We start from the raw sequence: 25,361 nt of genomic DNA, 5'->3' as shown, positions 1-25,361 counted from the left end.
GAGTCGACGGGGAGGCACAGAGGGAGGCAAAGATGTGTGAGGTCAAGAGAACGGGTGCATGCAGGTGATCTAAAACTATTAAGTTAAGTTAGTTACTGTAGTTTGGCTCGTTCACAAACACAGTCAGAGGTTACAGGCAGCAGTAATGGCTGAGACACACAGCTCATTTAAGATAATTAAAACCTGGTTTAAACAGGCCTTTGGGCTTAATTGTTAAAGACTGTAGTATCAATAAGCTGTTGGTATTGGAGAAATTAAGACATAAGTCTCATACGATTTTTAATTTCACAATTACCAATCAAGAAGAAAGATCTCTCTATTTATTTTACATATCAATTATCACATTACAGCCTATAATAGTTTGTTTTTAAATGAATATTAGTTCCATTTGTTTCATGTTTTGTCTTCAAACGTAACAAGTGCTACTAGTGCCATTTGCCAAAACATAAACACATATAGCATAAAAAACAGGACTGAAGTTGCAGCTGTAGTCTTGTTTCCATTTACTGTATTCTTATCTGCTCCCCTTGTTTCATGTTAGACACTCTCAAGGAAACATTATACTGCATGTTGTCCTTTTGGTGTTTTACATTTATGCCTATCGTTCTCCCTGGGACCACAGGTTAACGCAAAGCTAACTACTAATAATACATAAGCTGTACTGTGTTACCACTGGGGACCTCTGCTCAGTTTTCCTGTGCATTCGTGTTCTACAGAAACAGAAACTAAGAAATTGAAAAAAAGAAAAAGAAAAAAGGAAACATTAAATGTGGCTTAATTAAGCCGAGCCTGAAAGTCTGAACACAGGTGGAAAATGTGGGCAAGGAAACACCTCTGAGTAACAGTGAGAAGAGGGCAGATGAGCGTTGCAGAGGACAAAAGGACTGCAGTGAGTTTCATAGTGAATAATTCACACAATCACCAGCAGTGCAGCAGCCATTGGTCCATTATGTAATTTGAGTAAAAAATCTGAGCAGGATAAAACAGTGAACAGTGTGTAGGCGTCACCGCCCACCACTAGAGAGGTTTTTGGCAAAGCGGAGTGAGCGCTAACAGTTTGTTCTGATTCTCTTGGGCACATAAAGAGCTCACATTTGTTTTACACTTAATTCTAGCTGTCAGATTTCTTTAAGAAACAGCCTTTGAACATTATTACCAAAGATAATTCAAACTGTGTCACAAAGTGCTGAAGAGAAAACAAGTTTACAGAACCAGAGGGACATCTGAAACCATTTAAATAAAAAGCAGTTTGAGTCGTTAGTACGAGGGGTTGGCTGCAAAAATATCTGTTATATTTTCTAAATCTCATCACTGAAACATAATCATTGTAACAACCAGTTTCAGTCGAGCGTTGAGGCAGACAGCTGGTGCAATACATTCCTCCTTCATGAATTAATGTAGTTACAGCTGTACCTTTTGAGGCTGCTCTTATCCCTACATGTGGATCTGCACGAGTGTTAAAGCTACTCCATAAATTATTCAAATCATCTGAGAGAAAAAGTCAACTCGAGCTTAAAATCTGGTTTGAATGTAGCTGCTCAAGATGACTTAATAAGTGGGTGTTCAAACAAAAAATAGCACTGCGTTGGTGTTGCTGCAGGTACCAAGAGGAAAATGAAGTACGATCCAGGAAGCACAGTTTGGGTGGAAGACCCCGGAGTTCGAAGGCTTGTCAGATGCTAAAACACTCTGCGAAGGTTTATAATATGAAAAGGCAGCATTTCACAAATCTGGAGGGTTATCATGATGAAAATCTCTTCATCAGAATCTGCCTGAGGCGCCCCTGCAGCGTCTCCAGTTGAATTCTAGGTGGGCGATGTCAGATTCAGTGGTGGATGTACAATTACTGACACTTTGTAACTGGCCCTAAGTAGATTTTTCAGGTTCATCTGTATTTTATTTTACTTTTCCTTCCTACATTTGAACACAAATATCTGTATTTCTACTCCTTCTATTTGACGACAGGCTGGTTACTTCAGTTTTAATTCATTTGAGGGGGATTATCGATTAATTTTATTTTGCGTCAATGCACACCGCCTTCACAACTTTGCAAGATGATTTCAACAATCAGTGCAAATCTCACAGGGCAGACGTAAGAAGACAGAAACAGAAAGCGGGGGGGCTGGAATGGGAAGAAAAGATCTGCAGTGTCCTTCAGAGGGAGACTTGTTTTCAACTTTTATACTTTGAGTACATTTCAGCACCTGTACTTTATTATTAATACTTGTTGAAGTATCTGTACTACTTGAGTAAAGAATGTATGAACTTTCTGCCACCTCTGTTTAATGTAGTGGAGTAGAAGTACACAGTAGCATAAAGTGGAAATACTCAAGTTAATTGTATTTAAGTACGGTACTTGAGTAAATTACAGTACTTAGTTACATTCCACCACTGGTCATATTACATTACACAATACACTGTGTAGGGTTCAACTTGTTTGCCCGACAACACAGTTTTTTTGCCCTCGTCTCACTGGAGGGAATGAGGAGGTTGAGGATGTGCTGTCGGACACAGTGAAAGTGTTGTCGGACCAAAACCTAGAACTACACAAATCAAATAAAAATCTAGTCCCAAGAGATTTATAATAGTTGTGCTTCCATCTAATTCTCAAGCGAAGAAGTCAACCTTTTCTAATACAATACTTCAAAATGTGCATACAAATACATTGATGGAAACACGGCTGAGACATCCGGACAGCACGGACTGCTGTGTTGATGGGACCCGTCTGACTGATTAAGGCTGATAAGGCCACCAAAAGTTATCCTACAGCTTCATTTTACAACTTACCTCGCACATCTGGAGCTGGAAGAGACGCCGCTCCTTCTCCATCTCCTCGGCGATTTCAGCCCCGGTGATCTCCGTCCGGATCATCCCGTGCTGCTTGGCGTGCTCTCGCTTCTCCTTCTCGATCTTTGTACTGAACACAGACGAGAGGACGGTTACTGAATGGATGCACGTCTCCTCTAGGCCTCCTCTGTTTTTACATCATGCAAGTAGTTCTACAATATCTTCTACAAAACTCCTGGAGGGCGCGAACAATACTGCTGCACATGATCAACAGTGTTTGATCCATTATTCAGTACTCTATTGTGAGCTAGATGATGCAAATATGCGGCACACTTTAATTATCCACTTACAACTTGGCCTCGTAGTCCTTCCATGCTTTGTCGAAGGGCTTCTTTATGTCCTGCAGAAACACAGGAGGACAAGCATCAGCAAACTACAAAGAGGTCACGGTGGGGACGGGAGTTATTTTTGCAGAACTGGATCGCGACCAGAGTTTCAGCAAATGCCTCACTCCGCTCACGATTTACGCCGCAGACAGCTAGCGAGTGACCACGTCCCTCCCCGTACCCCAGACATCAAGGGTTCACGGCCGTGTTACTCGCCACTCGCCTCAAGCACAACACAAAGGCAGTGTTTACTTCTGCAAGATTTACAGTGCGATCTTTTGAACAGAGAGCTCTCCCCCCGTCCCTCTGGTCTCTTCTCGCTTAGACTCAACAAGCACATGCACAGAAGTTGAGAGATTAACAGAGAGACGTGCTGACGAGGCATCTTTTTTTCTCTGTCCCGCTGCTGAGCTCGGGCCGTGGGGGGAGTCAGAGAGAGAGAGAGAAAAAACACGTCAGGAATAGAAACTGTGTAACTGTAAATCTTACCCCTTTCACGCCTTTCAGATCGCCCTTCAGCAGCGAGTCCAGAGTGAAGATCACATTGTGGCTGAGGCTCTGGAGCTGTAACACACAGAGAGGAGGAGGAGGAAGTTATAATGTGGCTGTTGTCATTAGAAAGCATGGCTAACGGATCGTATAATAGTGCACAGACAGATAGATATTTTTGTTTTCGTCAACAAATCTTAATGAAACAATGAATTGCTAACCCTAACCCTTTCTAACAAGTATTGTCTCTTCATTTCAAGCCTCATATGATTTATCACTTGGAGCCATGGAGCATCACTGGTGTTAAAACACATCAGTGATCCACTTTGTTGCACTGGTTGACAAGTCCCTGCATTACGTCAATCCACAATAGCACCAAATGTGTTTTTATCTAGGGTTGTTGCAATACCAATACCAGTATCAGAAATGACCCAGTACTGCCTAAAATGCTGGTATTGTTATCGGTGAGTTCACGAGTCTACACCAATCCGATACCACATCATTTATTTATTAGAAACAGAACTCTGTTACTTCCCAGCAGTGTCCTGCACACGTGGACGCAACTTAAAGTTTTTTTTTACTGCACAAATAGCAAATAGCCATAAACAGCAAACGACTATACTACTAACTGACTGGTTAGTAGTATAGAGCTGTTACAAAATAATTAATGACCAGGGCTCCAGGGTGCAACTATTTTGGTTGTATCAGTACACAAAGTTCTGGTATCAGAATCAGTTTTGGGAAGAGGATATTGTATCGTACATCACAGTATTTTTCCCCAGCAGGAAATAGTCCCTTAAAAATTAACTACTTTCTCTTGTTTGAGTTCTGTTTGCTTATAACGCTTAACTACGCCTAACCAAAGCTATGCACATTAGGGATAGACTGATTATTCCTCTCATACAATGGCCCTCCTATAACAATATCTGATTAGTAACATGTCACATCGCAATCTATAAACACTGAATAATCTGAATCTGCAAAGTATCTAGTATCTATCAAAAAAAGTAGTGGAGAGGAAGTATAAAGTATAAAGAAGTATAAAGAAAATGGAAATACTCCTACTACTTCAGAACAGTACTTGAATAAATTGTACTTATATTCATTCCATCACTGGTTGGTCAAATTTTTGAGTTTCGACACACAGATTTTCAGCTTTACTACAAATGAATATCGATCCCAAATATCGTTTATCAGTCTCCTTAATTTCTAATAATTGGGACCGGTATCAGCCCTGAAAAAGACATATTGGGCGACCCCTGATTCATATCGACATATTACTGTATAAAGTTGTTATGGCATACATTCATTTGGAGTCTAATATTCACTCCTTTGGCTCTGTTTTTGGCCTGAGGGAAATATCTGGCTCTTAATGCTCCGCTATGTTCACCAGCTGGCCACTAACTTTGCCTGTGTGCAGTTTAGTGTTGGACAGGTAGTGCAGACAGGGTTTTAATAGAGGGGAACTGCAGAGTCAGGGGAAAATTTTCTACGTTTGACCTCTTTTACATTACAAGCAGTCATATGATCCATTGTTAATATAAAAAACTGATTAGTGCAGCTTTAAAGTATTACGTCTTCAGGTCTGAGTAACCCAAACAAGGAAGGGAAGTTGATAAATCGTGAGTTTCTGTCTTTTAATGACGTCTGTTGACAATAAGAAAACTATAAAGTAACATCAGCCTGTACCTTTACCCTACAGTGCAATGCATTAACACAGTCGTAACATAATAGCAAAACTGCTGTCAGCTACAGAACAAGTGCAAGTTAGCAACAGCTCTGGTGGCCAAAGTTATGTTCAGCAGCTCTAACCATTAGGATCAGCAAGGTCATTTACTACACTACTAAGCATTTAAGTCCCTGTTGTTGTTAGCCTAGTCCACGCAGACATACAGCAGCGGTCAGGGGAGTAAACAACTCTTAATGGGTGCTAATGTGCCTCTTAAGTGCCCGTCTTGCATATGGCCGAAGTCAGGATCAATCTTCTTCTGGCTGACTGCCGTCGTGCTCTAACAGCACATCCTGGAAGCTGTCACTGTCTCTTTTGCTTTCTCGACAACTGAGAACTGTCAACAAACTGGCCAAATGTATCTATAAAATCCTTACATTTAAGCCGATAACACATGTAGGACATCTAGGACAAGCACTGTTCATCAATTCTCATTTGTAGTGCACGCACACACCAGCAGCCCTCGGGGTGCGGTTATTGAACTCACTCAATAAAACACTCAAAATGCAAAAGACAAAAGTAAAGAGAGAGGAACAGCGGAGATAATTTCGCTTTCCCGCAATGTGCAGGTAGCGCCGACAGGTGGGTGATTTAAGACGGTTTCCGAGTGAACACACACACACACACACACACACACACACACACACACACACACACACACACACACACACACACAGTTGTTCCTGGCGCTGCCAAGTGTATTTATGGAGTCTAATCTCGCTGTCAGCCACACAGGAAGAGAGGGAGAGAGCGGGGACTGGCTCTTCTTCCAACAACAATCACTCACACAGGATTCAAACAGGACACATTATTCAACAGAAACGTCAGGGTAAATCCACGGCAGGCTGATAAGAGCCTCCACTGGACACACAAAAAAAAGTGTAGCAGCAGTCAGCTATACTGTCCAACTGTGATGACCGTTTTGACCGCGTAGGCAAATTTTATACGAGTGTAGAAATGGATGAACATCGCTGCTGCAACCTGTAGGCACATACACTTTTTTTTTAATATACTACTACACTCATCAATTACCTTCTCAGCTTCACCACAACCTAACGTCAACCCTCAACCTAATGTAATCCTAATCTTAACCTTAAACCCAAATCCTAAACCACTTACAGTAGTGAAGACAGGAAAAATAAGCTCTCTCAGGAGAAATTTCCTCGTTCCATCCATGTGAGGACAAGAGCACTCGGCTTTCCAGGCTATTTATTTAAATGACATACGAGTGTTGACATGTCGGACTCACCAGGTTCTTCAGTAGGGCTGACAGCTCCTTGGTGAGGGAGGAGAACTTGACGAAGGCCGTTCCCAAGTCAGGGTTGTCCCGGCTGATGAAGTTGCTGCCAAATTTGTCCAGAGCCTGGGCATAGTTCTCTTCATTCTGGACGTGGTCTGAGTGCGAAACACAGAAGAAAGGGCAAGCACCGGTCAGTTTATCTGCCTTGAATTCTGGCTAATGATTAGCATGATGTGGCTTGTCTCTGCAACATCCTGATGAGGGTATACTGCAGGTACAACAGTCACAAAGGTCATATGGATGATTAAAGCAATCGACACATATCCTCGAAGGGATTCAAGATGGTTGGCTAGAAATCAGAAAACTGTCACGAACAAAATGTTAGCATTAAAGGTCTAGTGCGTAGGATTTAAGGAAGGAAAAAACTTCTTCTGCAGACTCTGCAATGTTGTACCGCAATACTTCTACAGTAGCCCAGAACTGGGGTTATTTCCAACATGCCAGTGTGGATTCCCAGCAACAGAAAATTACAATCAAATACATTTCGTCTGTTAGTGGCTATCCAACTGTGACCTCAACGACTCGCGGTGTGTAAAAAATCCAACAGGTGTTAAAGGGGAACTCCACTGGTTTTAGTCATCAAGGCTTCTTGGGGAATACCACTGTATCTATGGAAATTCAGCTTCAGTGGAAATCTCAATTCAGTTGGTGCAGAAAAGGTTTGAAAAATGACAAGACCAGGGGCTCGAGGCTACATTAGCTGCTGCTAGCTTAACACATCCCAAATCTCCAACTGAACTGTTGGTGATCCAGTTGCATCGTGGGTAATAGCTAGCCAGGTTTCCTCTTGAGGAAACATTTGTGGAATAAATACGATTCTGCTGCATCAATTTTGGTATTTTCTTCTGATCGATCCATCATGATTATGTTAATGTTATAGGAGTGCAATGCAAAAAATTGGTGGGTACTCTTAAATTATGAAGTAAGCTTTATAACTCTAACAAAGATGTCTAAAACACACGCTTACAAACACTGTAATCTTTTTCAACAGGAATATAAGTGGAGGAAAAGGGCTGAGAATAAAGAGAATATTTCTGTGATACTCTAATCTTTGTTCTCCATAGCACGAGAGGAAAATCCCTGGAACAAACAGGTTTGTAAATCTTCTAAGATCTCCTAGTGAAGTTAATAATAACACAGATGTGGCAGAAAGAGTCAACAGATCCGACACTGGAAAGTTCCTCCATCAGCGCAGAAACAGTAACAGACACATGTGACCCTAACCCGTGACTTTGGATCAGCTTTGCTCCGGAGAGAGTCTAGTTTAAAAAATTTTGACTCCACTAAGTCATCTTTATATGAAGCAAATGTCAGCATGACAAGAAGAAGTGCGGTTCTCCAGGCCAGTTGAACTCTGCGGGAGCAGTCAGTCAGACAGCAGCGCCCATCTGTCCTTGTCGTTAAGTGAAGGATGGAGAGGAGCTGGACGGGCAGTGATGTTTAAAACTGTTGCCAAACGTGAGGAGGAGTCGTGAGAGGGAGGTCAGGTGAGACAAGCACCCTGCAGAGCTTATTCCTGCAGCGGCCATTTTGTTGTCATAATACAAACTCAAATATAGTCCAAACAGGGCTGCAGGGTTATTATTGAGAACAATGAAGTCATGTCCTCTGTTTTTAAATGTTCTGCCTTTTTGTGTCTGCAAAACCAGTGCTCTTTTAAACAGCGCGGTTACTCCAACAAGAATGTCTTAAACGTAGGCTGACCATTGCTTTAAAGGCATCATTTGTAGAAAATGGCCAGAATTGGAAGGTAGTCCCAAAAACACAGGGAGCAGCATATCACCAGAATAACCAACAACTGCTGCTCTTTGCAACCTATTATTGGCTGTAGCTAGCTACCGTTAGGTTATTAGCTCATGGCTCAGTTAGCAGTGGAGCCAGTGGCCCTAGATTTTGTCTGGACCAGGACCTCAGATCGCAGGGGGGTTGACCACGGACGACGGGGCTCAGCTCAACTGGAGGCTTGCAGTGTCTGAGCAGCAAGAGAGATTTATTTTTTGAATTTATTACGCTAGTTGAAAATAGAGACTATCGCCTCTTGCCAGTACAAAGTGGTACTACAGAGAAGTCGAGCAGGGGCAAGCTAATTTTTTACACTCTGTTGATGATGTTAGTTCATTTTTTGAATGCTTTAAACTAAAATTTTGGTCATATCTTACAAATTTCTCCTTTAAAATAACACCTGTTTGTTTGGTTGTGATGTAAATGGATAAACCAGCTGCTCTTCTGTTGTATTTCTAACAAGAGTCTGCTGCAGCATCTAACTGCAGTTGCTGTTACCACCAGTTACCACGGGTGTCACCAGACAGAGCAGAGCTGAGATCTTGAGGATAAGAACTCAAGGACCTCTGTGTTTCTTAACCCCTGGCTACAGCCCTGAGTCTAACTATTCATTACATTTGCAAGATGCACAAACATCCCATTCTTATTTCTATTTTAAGGATCACATTCAGTGTTCGTCTCACTAAAACTAGATCTCGCCAAAGTAACTAACTCTTGTAGCGTATAGACTTCAGGGTTGTTTCTCATTCACAGACTCACAATGAGAGTAAGGTCAACTGTGTTTTCTGTGGAGAACAAACAAACTTTTTTTTTGTGGGGCAAACATCTGAAACTGTCAATTTACAGGGAGGAGGCTGCTCACAAAAGTATTCTGTGGAAAATTACTGAGGATCCATGTCACAGCAACGAGCAAAACAAACTCAGGTGTTGGTTTCTGGGACAGCCTGAATACACACACACTCGCACACGAAACACCATCTGTCCCGCAAAAAGGCAAATGTTCCAGACGGAAACAGCAATCCACATTTTTATTTAAAGATATTTAAGAAAGCCTGGGCTTTCCTCTGGGGAATTTTTTTTTTCTTTTGGAGAGCGTTGTGAACACGTATTCAACCATAAGTTAAAGCGCATTCGGGCAAAAGATAACCTCAGCAACAGACGTTCTCACCTTGTCCTGAATTGTAGATTGCCTTCACTGATTTCTTCACCTTCTGCAGGGAGGTTCGGTCCTGGTCCAACGCCTGAGAAAAGAGGAGGAGAGGACGCTGTTAAAACCCTTGAAATCCTTTAAGAACACGCTGAAGACATTCGCATCAAAAGACAGCAGAGACTCAAGGTTTCCTTGAAGAATTCAAAGCATGAGAGTATTTGCTCAGTAGTTCAAAGCATGCATACTGTACAGAGCTAATGCAGACAGAGTGCTCACAATACAGTGCATGACCTGAATGTGGCATAAATCATTATTTCAACACTGGTGCCTGCTGGAGCAAAGCCTCTGTGCTCTCTAACAGACTACATAAATAGGCAGTATATCCATTTTATTGAGTTTAGGCTATTTATTACAATGGCTACTCACAATAAAACATTTAAATGCTTGAAAAATAAACACAGCCACTGACCTATTGTTACTCCGAGTTATCCGTCTCACTTCCTCGCAGTGATTAACACTCAACAGTTCAACACCACAAGCGCCGCAGAGTTAAAATAATGACTAATACAAACAGAAAACACTTCACAGACGCTGTAAATCATGGCACTAGCGGTTACTTATTTCAAGATAATGCATGGCTAAATTTAGAGGAAATCCTACAAAGCCAAGCCAGTGTGACCCTTGAACCGATTTACCCACCGACCCCCCAGAAAAACAGCCTCACACAAGGAAAATTCATCATCGTAAACATCATAAGAAAAACTCCTCGTGTGCCCTTAATGCTCAACTCGCTCCCCGCCAGAGAATCTGAAGTTACACCACATTCGAACACATCTTGCATGCTGCATGCTTGATTTGTAGCCGGATTAAACCTAAACACAAGCAAATTACATTCAAGGGAGACATGCCACACTTTAAATACCTTTTAAAATCAATTTTTAAAGCCTGTTAGATTTTATAGACTTGGTTTTTTCTGTATCAACCTGTCTTGCAGATAAAGTTACTTTTCATTTTCTTTCTATGTATATATTGCAATTCTCAGAAAATACATGCCTTGATTGTAATATAGTATGGAAACAGAAGAGAATGACTCGAATAAGAAATAATTTAAAGGAGCAATACGTAAGATTTGGCCTCCTGTTGAAGTCATACTCACAACAAAAGGGCAGCATATCACCGGAGTAACTGCAAACCACTGCTAACTGTATTCTGTCCATACACCCATGACTGCAGCTACTGTTAGCTTACAGTTAGCCGTGCAGCTAGCCAGATTCCTGAGGGAGTGTTGGTGTTTACACTGAAAGCACAGGAGCTTTGGACCGCTGGAACAAAGAGGTTTTCAGGTCAGGAGCTAGCTGGTCAGCATGCTTACTCCAGTAGATGTCTCAATACACAGACGTCCTTGACATAACTTCAAAACTGATGTTTCTTGACGCTCGTTTGAACTAAAATTCTTACACATTTCACCTTGAAGGCCATTTTAGTGCTGAAACTGCAGCAGGAGTGTTGTGCTTTTTCACAACCCTTTAGCTTTAAACCAAATAAGAGCAAGTTTTAATCTCAACCACTGGCGGAAGGGAAGGCTAGCTGATCACAGGGTTTTTACTTACGCACACATCATAGAAAACCCAATCCAATATGACCTCCAAAATACATGTTTTAATCTGGTGATAAGTATCCGGCACATCACCCTCTGTCAAGACTATTGGAGCTGCAGTTACAGCAGCGCTTGGAGGTCAAGCATTCATTCCTGCTGTGTGCGAAACAAAAACTGGAGACCTTTCTCAGCAGTAATATGAAAATCACCTGTCATACTGAATGCTATCTGACAGTGTGACATCTGATATAATTTAATTTACCGCACGGAAAGCTCAGGTAATTGGGAGACTTGTTGTGCTCAGAAAAAGTGGACACAAACAACACAAGCACACACCTGAATTACCTATCTCCGCTAAATCCTGTAAAATGTCATCCTGCCTTGGTGTAACTCATTCTGACAGTGCAATGATTTCTTATCCAAACCAGAGGGAGTGGAACCGTAACTCTGCCATGTTTGCTCGTAATAGATGATAAACACCAGCAGAAACACCATTACATCAAGGTCAGCCGGTTAAGAGCAAAGACACACACACGTACACATACACACCACAGTGGGCTAATTAAATTTCACCACATAATTAAGCCATCCTTGGCCTCCCCTGGACAGGTTTACATGGCTCTTCCCCAATTATGGCCGCAGCAGTTTGTCGCCGCAGGGCTCTTTCTGCAGGGGCCGGGCCCTTTGATCCCCCGGCACATGGGAACAGACTCTGCTGCCCCGTACCTCCAGACACTGCCTCATTACCCAGCCCTGCGTCTGTTTGGTGAAACAGTGGCCCGAACAGGCTTGTGCCACCATTAAAATTTTATGCTACCATTATCTCAATATTGTCTCTGTTTATATCATCTTGGTAATTACTATAATGGAAGTTTAAACAGCAGGAAAACATACTTCAATGATGAGAAAGCTTCAAAGCTTGAGGTTACTCATCCCATAACCCGGGTTCTCTGATAACATGTGTGAGGCGCCTCACTATGGGAGGGACTCAGTGCCATCCTCAGAAGCTGTTACATTACTCCAGTCAGTATGGCCGGCAGTGAGGACGCTAACATCAAGTCAGATTAAAAAACAGTGCCTAACACTGTTGAGGAAGCTACTATAAGCTCTACAATGGAAGCTGATAATAAGGTGCAAATTAAGCTTTTTTGTCCGCCTGCCAAAAGGCTAGTGAATATTTCAATTTTACAAAATTTTGTTTTTTTGGCTGGTGAATGAAGCAAATCTATCAGCCATTCGCCTAATTTGTTAGCATTTGGCTAGTGGCTGGTTCTAATTTTGAGCTAAACCACTATACATTTGTTGAAAGAAGTGAGCTACAAGCTAGGCTGCTCAGAAACTAAATACAAAACAAAGCCACTCATTTTGTGGAGCCTCGGTGCAAACACTGTGGTGAATAGCTTAAAAGACCAACAAGGCAAGCTAACACTATGGTCATGGTTACACTAGGATGGACTGTGTTTGCTAGCCGCTTAGCTAATGAATTATGGGCACGACTTTCTGACCTTTTCTGTTGTGACAGGACGCTAATCCTTGTTCTAAGAGCATCAGGTACGACGTACCATCATTGATCAATGAAGATCTAGGTAAGCAAATTTATCTAGTGAATACTAACATTTTTATAATTGCTTATCCCACTAAGCTAACAAGTAGTGAGCTAGTTTACTCAGAAATTTTGCTTAACACTTTGAAGCTATTTCACAACAAGAAACATGTTCTGTTAAGTGATTAAATAAACAAAAAACAACAAACAACAGGTAGCAAAACCGCTACCCACTAGCTAGGTCTATTTAGCGCACTATAGCAGATCGATCCCATGTCATGGAAAAATGTTGACATTTGGGGAAATTTGGGGGAAACACTTCTCTCAAAACTCAATCCAGAAACGTAATCAGCAACAAAATGAGACAATTTCCTTTTTAGTATGTTTTTTATTATAGTAAAGTGAATATATTTGGGATTTGGATGACACATGAAATATGAAGAGTCACTATTGGCTCTGGGTAGCTGTGACAGACAGCTGAAAGGTAATTAATCATTTTTCTTATGGCAGTGAGGCCAAGCAGACTCCATCTAAGTGGTTCGACACGACATGTTACACAGCAAAAGTCACGGATTAGATCCCCATAACAGCCGACACATTTACTAACAAGCTGTGTTTCCTCTCAAAGCGGCTCTCTGCAACATACCAACCCCGCCCTCGTCACTCAGTTCGAGCCCGTCTGCAGTTTAAGCGCCTCCGAAGTAAATCTGTGATTATTCAGAGGTTGTAGTGCGGTGTGCTGATTAGGATGAAGAGCACGAAACAGAGGCTGAGCATGCAGATTGACTTTGTGGTGCTCATGTTGAGAGCAGCTGGCACCGCCACCCAAGGGGTCACCCATAATCCACTCTGTATGTGCTCGTAATTAAAAATTCAGCTGTGATATGAACAAGCTTTAACAGGTTCACCTTCTAAGCTCTTTTTTTATTTAGATTTTGGTTATTACATGCATAGTCCATAATCAGATTTAGTAAATGCTTCATGCTGTTTGTTTTAGAGACAAGACTGAGAACGTTTAGCTAAAATCTCAACAACATATTCGACAGGATTAACAATACACATCAACACATGTGCCAGCAGTTTTTTCAGTGGTAAATGTGACTAATGTAACTTGGAGAAACAGTTTGTTCAAGCTGTTATCTCTCGGCTTTTCAGGAGGAAAAAAATAAATAAAAAATCAATGAACTAGCGCTGTCTTGGCACACAGTCTTAGCAAACCCTTGGCAACAGGCAAGAATGCATCCAAACTCTGCTCTCCAAAAGGCCGACAACTATTGAATATAGTCAAAGGATTGTTTTTATCTGCCGGCAACCAATGGCAAGCTCCCACTCAGCCCAAGGGGATTAGCAAGTGTGACAATGCCAAAACATCTGCGGCCGCTCGTCTCTCCAACCGAACAACAAGTGCTGCATACGGACGATTTATTTAGAGCCGCTGACAAAAAGAAGCGAGGAATAAAGTACGTTTTATGGCCTTGTGTTAGTCAGCTGAGAAATATCTATCTTGATCTTGGAGAGCAATTTGTGCTGTGAAAGTCAGCATGTCCCTGTCAGAAGGCTTTTAAGTGGAAGTCTGTCAGAGACTGAGCCAAAGAGGTCAAGGGCCAACTTAAAGGAGGTGAAGGGCGGTGGCCAGGCGTGGTGCCGCAGCACGAGCAGATTTTGTGACCAGCGTGAGCACCAAGGTCAGAAATGTCCTTCAGTGTCCTTCCTAAGCTTGGAAAAAGTCTAATGTGAAAAATCAGGAGGCAGAAGAAGCATTTCAGGCCTTTCATCCTATTCAAACATCATTTTTCTTGAGATAAATATTCATTGACAGCAAAAATATGCTGCTATCGTCTGCATCCATCAACTTGTTAGTTCAGGGAACTCAGACTAGGGGAGGACCGAATGATTCATTTCATTTTCTACAATTATTTTTGATAAATCGGTTTTATGCTTTACGATCAGAGGTAGCTTTCTGCCTCTTTCTGAGTGAGAAATCGGAGGAGATTTTGATCATATGAGGTTTAGCAGCTGTTGGCAGCCAACCAAACCACTTCATCAACAACAAATACCACTAAAGAAAACCACAGCAATCACAGAGTGGAAGGTGGACTGAATCAGGATACAGAGTAGGGTGGAAAAACTTTTCTGTAAAAATGGAGCCCAGTCTTTTAAAGAAGATTTTTAAAAATCCAAGCGCAAACAGAGAGTGTATTAGCCAGTACATTACAATTTCTTCAATGTAAGGATTTGCTGCTTTTCTCTGTATTATATCATTTAAACTGGAATATGTTGGTGTTTTGCGTAAAACAAAAATAACCCCCCAAATGACCAAAAGGCCTCAGAGTCTGACCCATGTGACCAAAGGGGTCAATGGAGACTGACTTCCTGGTTCCCAAACAACCGCACAAACACACACAGTCATGCCCATGAGGTCAAAGCCTTGGGGGAACACTGCTGGTTGGAGTGACTGGGCATGACTGACTGGAGGCTGTCTCAGCTTCACGCTTCCTGCCCGAAGCCTTATCCTCCCTCAGCAGCCCTGCCGCTTCCCCTGCAGCCGTCCTTTGACAGGAAGCAGGAAGCGGCCAGGCTTGTCAGTGTCCTGTCTTGGGTCGGCAGCACTCCGTCTAATGACACCAACTGCTCTCCGCTGACAGCTGGGAAATAAACACGCCTTGACTGGCTGGCTGGGAAGTGTTTTTCTTGATTCGCTGATCTGTTCTTGAGATTCCTGCCCTCTAACTTTCACGCCACGTTAGTCGTCTTTCTCATTTCCTCCCTGAACTCATCCTTCCCAGCTCCCTTGAACCTCGCCCGTCCATTCCACCTCGGCATTTGGCATCGCGCTGCCGGACGGCTGTGCGGTTACAGAGGAGATGCGATCTGGCCGTCTAACGTGTCGGCTCAACATTCTTCACAGACTGTGGGAAGCTGCTCTGACTAACTGGCCAGCTCCCTGTTTGTCAGCAGCACACTGGGACTCAGCTGTGCCACTGTGGCACATTTTACTCTTCACCCAGTAGAGACTGTGACACCCCAGTTCTCAGAATTGCTATTATGCTAATTATTTCCTAGAAGAAGAAAACAGGAAAGGGCACAATTATCAAAGGACTTCCCCAGAGCCAGGACAAAGGGCTAAACAACATCTGCAGTGGTATTTTTAATAAGAAAGTATGGAGTCCCGTTTCCACCAATGTGATGACAAACAAAAAGATCCTGTTGGTCACTATGATGAGATACTTTTTCAAAATAATGTGTGTCACAAAATAACAGGAAACCTTCCTAAAATAATGACTTTGTATATGTAAATAATGAATTGGTATCAGAAAATAACTTAAAAAAAACAGGAAAACAAAAAAAATGAGTCACTTATCTCAGAATATTGACATAGTATCTGGAAATAACGACATAGTATCTCAAAATAACAGGAAACATTCTCAAAATAATGACTTAGTATCTCGAAATAACGACTTAGTATCTCGAAATAACAGGAAACATTCTCAAAATAATGACTTAGTATCTGAGTCGTTATTTCAAGATACTAAGTCATTATTTCGAGATACTAAGTCATTATTTCGAGATACTGAGTCGTTATTTCAAGATACTAAGTCATTGTTTTGAGAATGTTTCCTGTTATTTCGAGATACTATGTTGTTATTTCGAGATACTTTTGAGGTACTAAGTCATTATTTTGAGATACGAAGTCATTATTTTGAGAATGTTTCCTGTTATTTCGAGATACTATGTCAATATTCTGAGATAAGTGACCCATTTTTTTTGTTTTCCTGTTTTTTTTAAATAATGATTTAGTATCTCGAAATAACGACTTAGTATCTCGAAATAACAGGAAACATTCTCAAAATAATGACTTAGTATCTCGAAATAATGACTTAGTATCTCGAAATAACGACTTAGTATCTCGAAATAACAGGAAACATTCTCAAAATAACGACTTAGTATCTCGAAATAATGACTTAGTATCTTGAAATAAAGACTCAGTATCTCGAAATAATGACTTAGTATCTCGAAATAATGACTTAGTATCTCAAAATAATTAGTATCTCAAAATAATGACTGAGTATCTCAAAATAATGACTTAGTATCTCAAAATATTGAGTGTCACAAAATAACAAGAAACTCTCAAAATAAGACTTAGTATCTGGAGATAATGACTTAATATTTCAAAATAATGACTTAGTATCTCAAGCAATGACTTCTCACAAATTAAGAGGAAACGTTCTGAAAATGTGCTGCATATCCTCATATGCATCAAAGCAATGGAAGCAAGCTTTGCAGACTCTAATATAGACAGACACTGAGTCATTAGATAGTTTAGTTTGAGAAGGTTTCTCATTATTTTGCAACACTAACTCATTATTTAGAGATTCTAAGTCATTATTTTCAATAAAGTGTCTCATTATAGTGACTCACAGGACTTTGTTTTCATCACATTGGCTCAAATAGGCTTCCATAAGAAAGTGACTAACCAGATACATTTTTTTTATTCTCCATCCGAACCTTTTATTTCTGCTTTCTTCTACAACTGCATTCTCATTTCCTTTCTGACTCGCAATTACACAACAAATACACATGCAAGTGTATGTTTACATGTATTACAGTAACAACTATTCTGTCCAAATTAAGAAGTCATAGATCAAGATAAGTCTGTCGCTCTGTCAAGTTATTTTGTCTGCCTGTCTGTTGAGTCCATGTGGCATGACTCAAGCAGGAAGGGTGGGGAGCCGTTTTCATTGGCAGGAAACAAATGCACATCCCTTTCTCTGGGCCTGCAGCCGGAGAGGCCTTCAGCTCTCCAACTGGAATGGGAAAAATTAAGAGGATGTAACATTTCCAAAAGCAGCTGAGGTTAGATGGCCTACTTCTCACACACACACACACACACACACACACACACACACACACACACACACACACACACACACACACAGTACTGAAAGAGCAAGAGTGATCAGCTGCCAGTGGTTTTGGTTTTGGTTAAGAGGTGTATCGGGATGACCACATGACCGATGTAGTGGATCTGAAAAGGCAAATAAAATGACAAGTGAGACTAAGTCTTTTTCATGGTTTTCAATTTGATGAGGATCTTTTTAGGTATGGACAGCAGAGGTTAAAAAAGCCTTGACCAAGGTTTTTACCTCATCACCCGCAAAATAGTGTTTCTACGGGGGTTCTCAATCAATAAGAATGATTCAGCTTTCTACACCTTCCTCCTTCCACAAACATTTCGAAGGGCAGTTTCTTGAGTCACAGACCAGTGTTGCAACTAAAAGGCTAAGAGGCCAAACGAGAAAATGACAGAGCAGGTCCAAAGGGCCAAATCCCTTAACTACATGCATACGTACACATTACTGCTGACCATTCTCCAGAGCACACTGTGTGTTTTTAGATAAAGCTACTACTTTTCACTCACAACAAATTTAACAAATCTACAGGCATGTTAGTGGCTCTGTGCTACTCGCGTTAGCATGCTAATGGGCTCACAATGAGAATAGTAACCTGCTGATGTTTACCAGGGATGATGTTACCATGTTCACCATCTTAGTTTACTTTGTTAGCTTAACATTTAAACTATTTAATTAATTGGCAACTATTTTGATAAAAAATTAATTGGTTTGAAGAAAAAAAGTAAAATTCTCTGATTCTAGCTCCGTAAATGTGAATATTTTCTGCTGTCTTTACTCCTTCATGACAGTAAACTAAATGTATTTGGGCTGCGGACAAGACAAGACATTTTGAGGTTGTCATCGACATTTTTCACCACTTTCAAAACAAATTTCCCATGAAAATGGACAAATTACAATTTTGTCTATGATTTGAATTAATCTTGAGAGGACCATAAACGTCTGAACCAGAATTCATTGCAATCCAACCAATAGCGGTTGACGTATTTTAGTCTGAAAGAACAAAAAGTAGTGAAATGATTCACAAAAAGATCATGATTGCATATTTTGCCTGTCATGCTCAGCCTTTCTTTTTTTCAGATTAGATATTTCAAGTAGTGCATGCAACATCAATGCATTTCCTTCCTTATTGCAGACAACTCTCAATTCCCATTTGTGGCAACCTCCCATTACCACTTGAATGTCTCACAAGGACGTTCAAACCACAATGACATTTCAACAGTCCCTGCTCTCAGCTGGATCTCCAAATGATAATAAAGACCGTTTAACAAGAATAACATGGGCTAAAACAAGTAATGTGATGAGATAACAATCTCAAGAATAATTTAAGATGCTCTAAGTTTAATAACTGAAATAAAACAAACAGCTGCTAAAAGCCTCAGGGATACACAAATTGTTTCTCATGCGCTAAAACATGCAGAACTACCATCCTTCTTCACTGACAGTTAATGCTGGATGTCATTCTGCTCTAATAAGCTTGCATACTTGACCTTCTAATGCTATAGGGGAAATCAATAAAGTCTGAGATGACTCAATAATGCATTCATGCTATTAGCATGCTGCTCTGAGAGAGAAACAAGCTGCTTGCTGTAGTGAGTTTGTTGAGGCCACACGGTGAATAATACTGACTTGTGCTGCGAGGATGCCGGCTCTTTGCTGCAGATCTCTGGAAAGTCAGCACAGGAACTGACACGCATGCGTGCAGTCTGTGAAAAGTGTAGCCATGCATGCTGCGGTGTTACATTCACACATCATTTGGCGGCTTCCCTCAGCGATGCTCACTCCCTCTCAGCCCACCACTTGTTTCGAGAGCAATGTGCATGTTTTCACGATCACACCCACACACTGCTGCATTAGACTCACCTACCATCAGACAAGCAGCATACCTTTATCTTTATTGTGTTTACCAGTCAGGAAGTCATTATTCATGTGAAGCAGCTGTTAAGATTATTCAGAGACACTGCCATTAACAGCCTTCAACAGTGGGAGAAACTCGCAGCTGATGATTAAAATATGACAGCTAGCATCCTCTTTCTTTCTTCTCTGATATGAGTGAAAAAACAAACAGCAGCAGAGCAAAGAGCTTGTTTGTTTCCTGACATGTACAAACCACAAAACTGGAAATAACCCACTGTCTTTTCAGGGCAGTGACTTTGTTATAGACAAACTGTTCTATTGATTATGGTTTGAGATGCCAAATAGTGATAAATAGAGCTGCAACCAACTCTTGTTTGGATTATAAAATGACAGAAAACAGTGAAAAATGTTTGAAGTGATGCCTTCAACTTACTTGTTTTGTCCGATCAATAGTCAGAAACCCAAAGATATTCAGTTGACTATGAGATAAGACAAGAAATGCAGCAAATCCTCACAATTGAGAGGTTAGAACAAGTGAACATTTGGCATTTTTGCTTTAAAAAAAAAATGGCTGAGAACGATCGTTTCTGTCACCAGAATAAATGTTAGTTAACTTTCCATCCAACAACTAAACAATTAACTGTCTAATTGTTCTTAGATCTTATGACGAAATGCTTTTCCAACATTTTAGCACGACACCTAAAATCAAACAGGAACAGGCAAGAAGGCGTTTCTGGAAACACTGCTTTTGACTTTCAGTTCAACAAGAAAACCAGAAGGAGGTTTGTTCACCCACAAACCTCAAAAATGTGAAACTCCTCCACCTGAACAAACCAATCAACGATGGTGCTCGAGATAAGAAACCCAACTTACATGTTTGTTTTTTGCAAGATTCACAAAGCATTCCTGATCTTGGCTGAGACCGAAAGTTCATTCTTGCCGTCGGAAAAAAAAGAAAATCTCACCACGATTTCCGCAGCTGTTTTGATCGGATAAAATGATCTTCAGCGGATGAGTTGTCCTGGAATTGTAGATGCTAAAATGTGTCTATATTTTTAAGCTTTATAGTAACTTCTTGTTTATATTGGGTGAAAAGTTAAGATTCATTGTTGAGCCCACTAATAGCAATAGCACAAAACTTCTTAACAACTTGTATGAAAAGTAGATTGTGGCACCTTCAAGATCAATCACAATTTAAAATAGTCATTTCTTATCAAACCTACTTCAAAGTTAATATCTTTAGGTTTGGTATATCAGTATGTCACCTTGGGTACTTATGACTTTTTGAAGTGTTGTCATTGTTTATCAGGCCCAAACATGTGGTTAAGTGTGTTTCAATGGGACAAAATCTGGCTCATTATGTCAACATTAAATACTTTAAGTGTTTGAGTATCGATAATTTGTAACACTGCAAAGGAGAAATACTACACCAGAAGAGCTGGCAGAAGACCAGGACTTGTGTAACAAACCAGCGAGGGTAGGGTGATCAAAGAAAACTAAAATAAACTACTCCAAGTTTTTATCTCTAATCTTTCACTTATCATCGATCAGCTGATAAGCCTGCCAGCTCTGCTTCCTACCAACCAGCTGCCCGTGTTGTAAATCTTTGGGGCACGCCGCCAAGGAATGTGCTCCCTTGATAAACATACACAATCAGATGTTAAAGTTATTTCTCTGAGTAACCGTTCCTGCACACGGCTCGGTCATGAGTCCTTGGCCAAAGTCACAGGCGCAGGCTCTGCAGAGCGCTTTAGAGCATTCCTTGAAGTTTTTCTGCAGACGAGTCTCGAATTTCACACTTTATGGGACTCTGCTGGGTGAGGAGAGCGGCTATTCCAAAACCACAGGTGTATCTACTCCCACGGGCCATTTGGATGTTCGGAGATTTGAGCAACTGGACATACTTAAGAACAGAAATAAGCCTTCTGTTACACCCTACAAAAGCTTTTAAAAGATAAGTTCGCCCGAAAATAAAAACTCAGTCATTATCTACCCTCATGCCGAATGGAAAGTGGTTTGAAGTTTTGTACTCCACACAGAATTTCTGGAGCTCCACAGCAGAACAGCACTGAGGTGTTATCCAAGTCTCCAGAAGCCCCTAAATCCTAAATTGATTTGAAAATATGTTATTTACATCCTTTTTAAGATGATATCTTCACTGTAGCTGCCAAGTTATTGATAGGACAGGTGAAGAGTCACAGGAAACAGGGAGATAGAGGGGGAAGGACATGCACCAAAGGCCAGGTCGGATTCGAACCCTGGGCTGCTGCAGCTAGGACACAGCCTCTGTACATGAGTCGCACACACTAGCAACTGAGCGAGGACACAGCCTCTTAAATTATGTCTTTTAAAATTGTATTTGGGATCTCTGGGCTTTCAGAGACTTGGAATCACCAAACTTTTTTTACGTTTTTAAAACAATACCCCTTCTACTTCAGTTGTTTCAGGAGAATGCTGCAAAGCTGTTTTCCTGTAAAGCTCCAGAAATGTTTCGTGGATGACGAAACTTCACTGACCTATTCATAGGTACGAGGATGAGTAGATAACGACTGAATTGTAATTTTCCCGGTGAATTTATCCTTTAATGCACATTTCCACACAGATTTCCCCCTGTGACAACATTCAAACAGCGGTGAGTAGAGAGAGTTTGATGGCTGCTGTCTTGAGGTAGAGAAAAGGAGCTGATAGAACGCCTTTCACTGGCACTAAATGCCGTTAAAAGATATAAACAACTTGTCTTGAAGGACCGTCAATGCCTTTTCTTCGAGGCTTGAATGACCTCAGCAGGCACTTTGGCTGTTCCCGTAAACGTAACATTGAAATTCGACATTGAAAAGCTGCATTAGTTATTTAGCTGTGGTGCACACTCGCACACATAGATTCAGTCCAGGGCCAAACGCCATCAAAGCTCACAGACAGAGACGTACTGTTTACCCCGCAGGCCACAACAAGACAGCCAGCCGTCACAGGACAACATGGTCTCCTGGTTCTACAGGCCAGTCCTTAAGGACAACAGTGTAGCCACTGCGCTGATATAAATCATAGAAGAAGAACAACAGAGACACAAAAGATGAAGAGAGGCACATAAAGATGATCTGTGGTTGTTTTGTTGCAGTTGAACTACAGGCATAAACTAAACACTATGTCTCAATGTTTTCTTGGCATTGATAATATAACATTGGAACAATATTTGCATGTGATTTATGGGGCTTTAAAATAGTATTTAATCTTAACTACAGTAGAGCAGCAACGATTATTCAACTAATCAAATAGTTGATTGAAAGAAAAAAAAATAATCGCCAACTATTTTGATAATCCATCAAATGTTTCACTTTTCAAGCAAAAATGTCAAACATCTGCTGGTTCCAGCTTCTTAAATGTCAGGATCTGCTGCCTTTGTTTGTCATTCATGAAAGTAAATGAAGAGTCTTTGGGCGGTCAAACCAACCAACCAACCAACCAACAGACGGACTTTGCCATCGCTAAAGCCACACTGCTAGCATGGCTAATTCAACTGTTACATACAATTGCTTTTAACAAGGATCAATATCTACATGTAGCATGCCTGTTTTTTTTATTTTGTAGAAGAAAAGACATAACTGTTAATTTTAAAAGAGACCTAAATTATCAGAGGAATACTTCAGAGGATTTTTGTCATTCCAAAAATGTTATATAAATGTACCACACTTGGTAGCTGCAGTGAATTTCTCCATCGGAGATTAAAATGGCTGTCGATGGAGGGAGACTTTAACACCATCTATCCGTGTGAGGAAGGCTGCAGACAGATGTGAACACTGACCCACTCTTCCTCGTCTAAATCTGGGGAAGAGCGGGGGGATCAGAGTGTCAGGGCCGAGTCTGGCCCCGGGTTAATCCGCTGCCGGCTAATAGCCCTTGATGATATACGCGGTGCAGCTGTGGCAGGAAGGTAGGCCAACAGCTGTGGCCCACAGACCGATTATCAGATTTCAGCCACAGACGGCAAACAAGCCGACAAACAAGCAACACAACAGAGTCGCACCTCCTGCTGCGGGAGACAGAACAAATCAGAAAATGGCCTGAAGGTTTGTTAGCATTTATGGACAGAGATTTAAAGAAACGTTATCCCTCCTTGGATGCTCTTTTATTTAACGTATAATCAATCAGCGATGTTCAGTCCATTCCTGGAGTTACTTTGTGATGATGCGCTGTAATTTACCACTTTGGTCTACGTGCCTTCCCCAAACCACCCACATTTACTGTCATACAAATGAAACTGCCAGGATTACTTATGCCTCATCCATATCAGACTTCAATACAATACTGCATCTCTCACCTGTTGAAAATAGACAGCAAATGGCAAAGTGGTGGAAGCAAAATCAACACTAAAACCAGTGAATATTCAAGACTTTTGACCCACATCTAATGGTTGTAGTTGGTCCCCAGTGGAGTTATTTAGTAAGTTTTGTCTTTTAGCTTTTTGGGTGTTGCTTATTTATTATCTGATCCAGCTAATTCAACTTTTGGAAACAGATATGTATAAAAAAAAAACTATTCAGACGCACGTGTATACGAGCCGGTGTCCCATTCTAGTGGAAAAATGGCACACACAATACACTGCTCCGCGAAACACTGCGAAAGCAATCAGTTTAATTAAGCATCGTAATGTTTGAGAATCTGTGAAATGACCAGTTGAACTTTTTTTTTTTACAGTGCACTTTAACTGGAACAAGATGTCATGTGAGTAACGGTGCCAAGGGACGGGAAATGCTCCCATTCTCTCACACCATATGATTCACTGGGTTTGGTAACACGGGGGACAAATGAATGAATAAAATGCCATAACTTCATTAATAATTGAATCTGACACAGCTGTGCTCCTCAGCTGCACATGTTGCAGACTGGAGCCTTAAATAGCCAGCACTCAGTTTTGTTATGTAAAGCCAAGTATGATAAAAACTTGTCTCGTCCTGTTGAATTATTCATCGTTTTTGCCTCATTTCTCGTCGGGGGAATCTAAAAGCGGCCCCAAAATGTAGAGCCAAATCAAACAAGATTGGGTGATTCAAAATATCTGTTTATAGAATCTAGGAGTAATTCAAGCTTTAAGCAACAATACAACAGTTTTTAGCAGCTTTCAAATGCTCAACACTCGACTAACAGATGGGCACATGGTACCAACAAATGCATTCAGCGTTAATTAAGTACGAGAGAATACATTCCCCAACAGGCGAGACACAAGAGCTGTGGAAAACAAAAATTAAACTGCCTGGTTTAATTTGACTTTCAAGTTTACAGATCAACAACCAGCTCATCCTCTGAGGCTAAATGATCAAAAAAGTGTGGAGAGAAAAGTTAAAATGATCTGTTATCTGTGCAGACATCGTTACAACTGAGTCTCTGTTGGTGGGCAGGATGCTACATGTGACGAGGCTGAAGCCTCACATGACAACATGTCGTTCAGGATGTAGCCTCAGGTGCTTTTCAGACAAACAACTTGAAGCTATGACGTTTCGCAAATAGTGGATATTTATTATGTACTGTCATTTATGAGCCAAGAAGAAACAAAAACGCTTTTGTGAGTCATAAATTCAAACTCACAGTCTTTAAAAGAGCCCCATGGGTGTTTTATTATAACACAAACATGGTTATTGTTTACTTACAGAGTTATGCATTGTGTGTGTCTTCAAGCATGTTAAATGCATTTCCTTTGCACTGCCTTCTGGGTCACTATTGTTTTCTCCTGTTCTTCTGATTAGTGGAAACAACAAAGATTTTGCACAATGCCGTATTTTTGGGGGATATGAAAATCCCTTTTTTTTCTCTACTTCTTTCCTGGGCTTATTTTAAAT

The 25,361-nt window shown here is 41.0% G+C and overlaps 1 protein-coding gene across 1 annotated transcript in view; it reads right to left on the bottom strand.

Moving 5' to 3' along the window:
- The window catches only part of asap1b (ArfGAP with SH3 domain, ankyrin repeat and PH domain 1b), a 62,070-nt gene that overhangs the window by 29,953 nt on the left and 6,756 nt on the right, over positions 1-25,361 (bottom strand). Inside the window, exons 2-6 of the mRNA XM_073487898.1 lie at positions 9,642-9,714; positions 6,641-6,786; positions 3,663-3,737; positions 3,138-3,187; positions 2,788-2,917 (exon numbers count right to left, since the gene is read on the bottom strand). Of these exons, the coding sequence (XP_073343999.1) occupies positions 2,788-2,917; positions 3,138-3,187; positions 3,663-3,737; positions 6,641-6,786; positions 9,642-9,714 (474 nt within the window). The remainder of the gene's footprint in view (positions 1-2,787; positions 2,918-3,137; positions 3,188-3,662; positions 3,738-6,640; positions 6,787-9,641; positions 9,715-25,361) is intronic.

The sequence above is a fragment of the Pagrus major genome, chromosome 19, assembly GCF_040436345.1.
Source record: "Pagrus major chromosome 19, Pma_NU_1.0".
NCBI lineage: Eukaryota > Metazoa > Chordata > Actinopteri > Spariformes > Sparidae > Pagrus > Pagrus major.
Note: the sequence above shows the minus strand (reverse complement) of the source record. Positions and strands in the feature narration are given on the sequence as shown.